Genomic DNA, 7,796 nt, shown 5'->3' with positions numbered 1-7,796 from the left:
ATGTTTGAGAACAACTTCATTTCTCTAGCAATCCATTGTAGGTTTAGCAAAGTGGTGTTTCTTCCTCACTGATCTGAAATCTTCATATTCATTTGATCACATCTTAACCCAATCTTATTTAACTCTCAGAAGGATTGGATTTGAATATAAAGTAGCAACCCAACAAAATACCAAAATTGGCTATTGCACAAAAGTAAACAAAAATGCCCTTAAAAGGAGTAATTCACCCAAAAATTACAATTCCAAGATGTTGATGTGTTTGTTTCTTGATCTGAACAGATTTGGAGAAATTGCTCACCCATGGATCCTCTGTGGTCATCTCACATCGAAACCCACCAGCATATTTATTTAGACTGTTTTTGCTTGTAAATCTGTGCATATTTCTCTACAGATTTAGAGAGAACATCTTTTTCACTGGAGATTAAGCAGTATAATGGATAGAGGAATAGTATTTTAGCCAGAATGTTAAAAATGTCTTGATGGATGTTTTTTTTTTTTTTTACAAACACGCAGCTTTTCACTTCACAAGACATTAATTGATGGACTGGAGTCGTGTGTGTATTATTTGTGGACTATCATGATATTTGAACCATCAGCTGTTTGAACTCTCATTCTGACGGCACCCATTCACTTCAGAGAATCCGTTGGCAAGTAATGAATTTCTCCAAATCTGTTCAGATCAAGAAACAAACTCATATATGTCTTTTTTGGGTGAACTGTTCACCTTTAGCATGTGTCTAGACCCACCGATTAAAAACAATTCTTTACCGTCTCCATCGTAACAGACATTAACAGGAAAGACGCTAATATCTATGACTTCCCTGACTTTCCTGCCCAAACTAATAGGCTCTTGGTGAACTCGCTCTCACTGTGTCAGTGAGGCTGATCACTGGGCAGAGGAATGTTTGACCGAGGGCCTAGTCAGTGCCAGTTTCTCCACAGAGCAAGCAGTCTGTGAGTAACGACAGGAACCCAGTAGGGAGGAAAGAGGAAACCCCCCAAAAAAGAACAATTCAGCTGCTTATCGACTGCTATCTATTCCTCACTCTGTTTCTGTCCCTTCTGATATCTTTCTGGTATAAAACTGGCATTGAAGAAACAGTAACACAAACATAACTAAAAGGTAGAAACATAAAAATGAAGCTGCGGGATTCCATGCCAGAATTAATGTCCTATTCCGACCACTACTGCATCTTAATAACTGATACATAGTATATAGACTGGTTTGTGTATTTTGTACCCTGTTATATGTTGTTGTTGTTGTTCTCTGCTTAAAGAGAAGACAGGAATGTTAATGTCCAGGCTGTGTTCTCCAAAAGAAAGCTTGATAATGGTGGTGACCTCATGAATACAGCGATAGCGCTCTGGAACTCTGCCCTCCCACTGGAGATAAATAGCTCATATTCATCATGGGTGAGGGTTATGGAAAATCAGGAAATAAAGAGCAAAGGTGCTAATATCCTGGAATACATTAACCTGGTTGAGGAGAGCAGCGCTAACAGAAGACTACCTCTGTTTGTTTGTAAAGAAAAGATGCTCATTTACCATTCAAATGCATGCATTTCAAACAGGCAAATGGAAAAAGGACTCCAAAGTCTGAAGTTCTGTAAGTTTTTGCCAGTAATGGAAGTGAAGCTCATTCATGAAACCACAAAAGCCAGGTACTGCTGAGCACAAGCTCATGTTTCCCAAGCCCTAATGGACCTTTTTTTTTTTATGCCCATTGTGCTTTAGGTCTTGAGGAACAGAGGAACACCTGTGTGTGGTCAACCTTTGTTTCAGTTTGAGGTTCACCTTTCTCGAATCATTATAAGTGACATTATCATAACTAAAATATGACCACTTTATATCACGGCTCAATGAAATTTATAGCTATGTGATCTACAAACTGATATATCAAATATATAGTATTCTCTTTAAAAACATCTAAATATACATATATAAAAATCACTCGTAATCATGCTGTTTGTTCACATATCAACATGTCCATGATTGCTGAGGGTGAGTAAATTGTCAGCAAATTTTCATTGAACTGTTCCTTTAAATGAGGCATAGGCAGTCACTGAATGTTCTAGTTTAATGGTCTTCAATGTACTGACACTTGAAGAGAGGAAGTGGAGTCATAAAGGCACCTTGTTCTCCATGTTGAACGTCTATATATCTGAACTTGGTTATTGTGAGCTCATTCTTCATCCACCTGTACACCCACTTCACCAAAACTGACACGCTAACAAAAATACAGTTCCCAATCTAATGAAATGACATGCTAAGCAATTAAATGCTTCGAATTTATCAATTACTCTTTCATTAGTGGGTCAGGGGAACTCAAGGGAGTGTGGCAACTAGAACAGTCCCATTTCTATCTGACTTTCCTTCTTTAACATCCTTTTTCTCTTTCTTGCCATATTGCCACACTATTGTTATATTCCCTGGATCCTCTTTTTCACTCTACGTTCCTGTCCTTTGCTTTCTACTTTCTTTTATATCCTTTATATCCTGTCCTCCTCGATGACCTAGTAAAGCTCAGTCTAATGAAGTCTACTTTAGTCTCGACAGCAGACTAGAAGCTGATGTATGCTGATCTGACATCAGCATTGTGCCTTTTTTCCTGAAGTGAATAGGCTTTGTATTTAAGTTTGGAAAACTGATCCCAGTTCAGTGTCAAAATAACAGTTTTCTGGGGCCCTACAATAGCACAGTGGACCTCAGCATCATTAATATTTCAAAGGATGAAAAGAAATAGGGCGAAATGTTTTGTGCTGCCTCTTTTTTCTATCATATCAATTATTTAGGCATTCTGCTGCTTAATCAACCTCTCTTTGGCTGTTGGCCGAAGTGCCAGACCACTTTGATAAAGCTAATTATCTTAACCTAGTTATATCGCATTACTAGGCTGCAGTTTGATAATAGAGCTCACACATGGGCAGATTATATTGAGATAATGGCGAGAGGGATACACATTTGCCTCGAATAATCACCGTGTGTCATCACAGTTAGCTGTTTGTTGCCAGGTTTGAACTTACAATAAAGAAAATTAAATATTTTAATGAAATATGCTTAATTATTAAACAAATACGATAAATGCAGTAGGCTAATGGGGAAAAGTAACACAGCATCGAAATCTGATCATCTGATTCTATTACTAATAAATATTTTACTATCAAATAACTATAACTATCAAATAATAATCTGACAAGAAGCGTGATTTGCTGCCACCTGTTTAAGTGTGTGTCGCCCCCTAGAGACTGTATGTTAACCATTGGAAAGTATTTTTTAATATATGTAGCCTATTGTACAATTAATATAGGGCTTTTTTTTATCTCTTTCTAAACAGATCTAATCATAATACCATATATCTAAACATGTAAAGCCAAACAATCGTATAAACAGTTATTTCTTATGAAACTGCTGCTTTAATGGGAACAAATTTAACTGTGAATTGAAACCAAAATGCCTTTTTCTTACCTTTAAAATGCAGGTTTACATGACTTTTTATTCTTCATTATGAAGGGGTTTTATTTAAATTTAATAAAAAGCATTAAGGAAGAGGGATGATCTCTGCGGGAATAGGGTCTGTGCTGGGAAATATCAGATACAAATAACTGAGAATGAATACTGGCACTTTTTTAGTTTTACAGAAACACATTTTTAAAGTGTAACATTAAAAGACAAATAAACATCAAACATGATATAAAAAGAAAAATGAGTCCTACTAGGCATTTTGAAAATACTGAACAGAAAAAGGCCCAGTTCAGACAAACTGTTCTTTTCACCTGAACTCATTATAAAATGCAGTTTGATTCTTTATGGAATTTATGACCTTAAAAAAAAAAAAAATAAATTTTAAACAGTTTTTTGGGAATAACATGGCTTTAGATGATGGCTATAAATAAAAAAACTGCTTAAGGCTGATACTGTACATAAAGCTTATGACATTTTTAATGAAAGGTTCAACTGACACAGATGTTCACAATATTTGCATACTGATTTACATTGAGGTTTTACCAAATGTGGCCTTCAAAGGTATGCGCCGTAGCGCATACAACCATCCTTACATATAATTACCATAGTAACCATTGTTTCTGACCATATACCATAGCTATTAATATCGATATAATTATACCAAATGCATATAGGATTATATTCAAAATTGATTTTTTTCTCCTGATATGTTTTTGAAGTCAGTGGTGGTGACAAATATCAAATTAGCACAGTTTCACTGTAGTAATAATAACTTTAGTGGTATTCTAGTGAAAACAATGGTTGACATGGTGATGTTTATACGGGAACAAAGTCAGCTTGGGGACCACGGTAAAATAACTACCAAATATGCAGAGAAAAATCAGTCACAGCAGATGATAGCAATATCTTAATACAGCTGCAAATTAAATATATTACACTGAATTGTAAAATGTACAGATTTCTTCATTTAGGCTATACAATTTTGTATCAAATCCAAATGTAAATATATATATATCACATGATGTCATTTGCATATAAAACATGGACTTTTTATATCTGAGGTGGTAGGATATGCCATGCTAAACATTTAGCTGTTAAATGAAATGAACAATATATTGTCTATAACAAGCCTGTTTTGGCTTATCATTTTCTTCCAAACTATAACAAATGCCTTAATTTATTTTTAATTTTACATTAATGTATAAAATGACAGCACTGCATATAGAAAGGCAGTTACAATTTCAAAAAAAAAAAAAAAACACATTCTCCTTTATTTGACAAAGACGAGTAGTTTCAGATCAATCATGCACAACACCTGAGCTTCACTGAACTGCACTGGTTACATGGCACTTTTTTAATGAGTCTGTGAAGTAGGTGAGGCATGGGACTCGTCCTGGGACAGCACAAACACAGAGCGTGACATGCCTTGTGTGAATCTGTCCATAAATTCAGCAGCCAAGAAGAAGATAGAGATAAAGATGAAGGTATTAATGGTGTGATTCCACTAGTTTCTCAGGCACAGGTGACTCTGATGTCATAGGTTTAAGCCCATAATGGGTTCAGCTGTCTTGGGAACCCTGCCCAGAGTCCTGTTGTCGTCTGGGCAGATAGTTGGATACTATAACACCGTGGCCTCTTCCATTGCATTTACCCACCTGCAAAATAACAGTTCATTTCTTTATCATAATTCTGAGGATTTCAAATGGGAATGAACAATGCAACAGGTGAACAGGACGACTCTTGTGTCATACCTGCGTGCAGTATGCTGGTCGTCTGCTCTGAAGGTGTAATACAGTGTTTTTTTATGGTACAGCTGGAAAACGTTGTCTTTGTCTTCCCCTTCTGAACGATCCGACAGCTTCACAGTAAAGCCCTGCAGAGGAAGACTTTCAGATGCCACTTTATCCTGCAGACACAGGAAACAGAGAGAGAAAGAGAGGTTAAATGTGTGCAGGGTTTGTGCTTTATTCTGGTGATAAAAAGTATTTTCATCATTTCAGTATTATCAGTTTGCATATTTCAGCACCTGACCAAAAAAAAAGCCCAGTTTAGCAGTTCAGACAATGTGATGTAAAAGTCCTTTAATTAGATTAATTAAATGTGACATTATAATTCCGTAATTCAGTAGTTTGGGGGATCTAATTTTTTTTTTTTTATAATTATTTTATTTATTTTTAATATTAAGCAGCACGGTTTTCAACATTTACAATAATCAGACCAAAAAATCAGCATATTGCAATGAGTTCTGAAAGATCATGTGACACTGAAGACTGAAGAAGTGATGCTGAAAATGTTTACTGTATGTATGAACAAACAAAGCTTTGGTGAGAATTTTTTCAAAACCATTTAAAACCTTACAGACCCCAAACATTTAAGAAGTAGCATAAACAATTATTTATTGTCATTTTTACAAATTATTAAAATTGACAGTCTTTGTTGTATTTCATCAATCACCCAAAGTGGTTTCATTGTTACCTAAGCTATTGATTTAGTAATGATGTGAGGAACCAGAGGCTGATATTGTATAAAAATCAACATTTTGGTATTGATCCAACACATTAAATGTAGTGTGTGCAGGTTATAATGTGCGTCTGTATGCATGAGTGTTTGTTTGTAGTGTCTGTGTTGGTGTGGGAGACTCTGGGTCCCCTCACCTCTCGTGCTTTAAAGGTGTAGAGCACCTTGTCTTTGAGCAGAAACCACAGCCTCTTCCACTTCCTTTTGCTCTTTTTGCGTCTTTGCAGACTGCCACTCATAGTGGACCCCTCTGCACCCACAGATACCTGCACACACAAAGACCTTTTGAACTCTGAGTATAAAAATACCTCATTCATTCAGATGTGAATGTGAGTGTTTGTTTGTGTACCTGTGTGAGAGGTGAGGTGCTCTTTCTGTTCCTCCACAGGCTGGGTGGCTGTAGGCTCTGGAACACAGCAGAGAGAGGCCTGCTGGCTCTGTTTGTGTGGGGACTGGCGCTCCCACATGACCCTGGAATACTACCACCTACATACACATCATACACTGACATTAACTATACAGCTATTGGGATAATTTAAATGTTTAGAATGGAAACAGCCTATTTTGTTTAAACAACCAATTGCAGATGAATAATGAAAAACAACAAAAGTATATTATATTCTTGATAATGCTGTAACAAAAATCATTTTAACTGTGATGGTGAGTATGAAATGGTTCGATCAAAGTGAACAGTTTACATTAACGATTTCCGTACTATTTCTAACTCTAAATTCTCTAAACTCTTTAAAGTCTGAATCGTTTTAGAGACTCTTACCTCTCTTTCTGAGCTCAGCGTAGCAGTGGTCACAGACTTTAGCCATCCTGTCCTTCAGGTATTTTAGAGGATACCTGTTTCTTGAGCAGGAGCGACACACAACCTAAAAACAGGGCGAGACAGTTCAGATGAATAGTAAAAATGAGACGCAATGAGAGACCATAATAAAAATAAGAGAAAGCAGGGTCACAATTTAATGCTGATATTCAGTATATACTACCGCTTAACATATTTTGGGTCAGTAAGATATATAATTTAATTATGTATTTAAAGAAACTAATATTTTTATTCATCACAACTGTTTTCAACATTAATAATAATTAGAAAGGTTTCTTGAGCACCAAATCAGCATTAGAATGATTTGAAAGATCATGTGATGCTGAAAACTGGAGTAATAGCTGCTGATAATTTAACTTTGCATCACAGGAATAAATTACATTTGAAAATATATTCAAGCAGAAAACAAATAGAATGAACACAAAATCCCTGTAATCTACTTTGCACATTATTTTCTCAAAATTCACTCAAAATATTGCAAAACACTATGAAGTCACCATATTACTCTGAATGAAGTGAACAATGAACAAAACCCTTTCCTAACACAAGGGGGAGCTGGTACTTCTGTTAACTGACCAGGTCCCGATTAACTAGGCTGATTTACTAGTCAATCACTAAAAAAAATCATATTTCTAATATCAAAGAACAAATATGTTTCTTTAATGGCAATAAAAACAGTAATTCAATAATTTATTTTTGAATAAAGTTACTTTTTTGGTTGAAAACAAAACATACATTTGAAATATATAAAAAAATACATATAATCCTGTGAAATATCCACTATTGCAATCCTGCTTCAATTCATTATTATTTAATGCAATGCTGTTAATACATTTTTTGTCTAAATGCTTAATAGGGTCACTGTAAAGACCACCTCTGAGTGTTTTAATGTCAACTGTAACATATCAAAGAATATATGTCTTGAATTTAAAAGGATAGTTAACCCCCCCCCCCCCCCCCCCCCCCAAAAAAAAAATCTCTCATT

At 35.6% G+C, this 7,796-nt stretch overlaps 1 protein-coding gene across 2 annotated transcripts in view; it reads right to left on the bottom strand.

Moving 5' to 3' along the window:
• Window positions 1-3,921: 3,921 nt before the first annotated feature.
• LOC109105879 (FYVE, RhoGEF and PH domain-containing protein 5-like) overlaps window positions 3,922-7,796 on the bottom strand; it is a 39,816-nt gene continuing 35,941 nt past the window's right edge. Inside the window, exons 17-21 of one of the 2 annotated variants that reach the window (XM_042734382.1) lie at window positions 6,755-6,857; window positions 6,329-6,465; window positions 6,117-6,245; window positions 5,214-5,368; window positions 3,922-5,117 (exon numbers count right to left, since the gene is read on the bottom strand). In XM_042734382.1, the coding sequence (XP_042590316.1) occupies window positions 5,081-5,117; window positions 5,214-5,368; window positions 6,117-6,245; window positions 6,329-6,465; window positions 6,755-6,857 (561 nt within the window). In that variant the 3' untranslated portion in view covers window positions 3,922-5,080. The remainder of the gene's footprint in view (window positions 5,118-5,213; window positions 5,369-6,116; window positions 6,246-6,328; window positions 6,466-6,754; window positions 6,858-7,796) is intronic. The other variant, XM_042734383.1, reaches the window with a different exon arrangement.

This window comes from Cyprinus carpio, chromosome B11 (genome assembly GCF_018340385.1).
Source record: "Cyprinus carpio isolate SPL01 chromosome B11, ASM1834038v1, whole genome shotgun sequence".
In the NCBI taxonomy this organism is placed as follows: Eukaryota; Metazoa; Chordata; class Actinopteri; order Cypriniformes; family Cyprinidae; genus Cyprinus; species Cyprinus carpio.
Note: the sequence above shows the minus strand (reverse complement) of the source record. Positions and strands in the feature narration are given on the sequence as shown.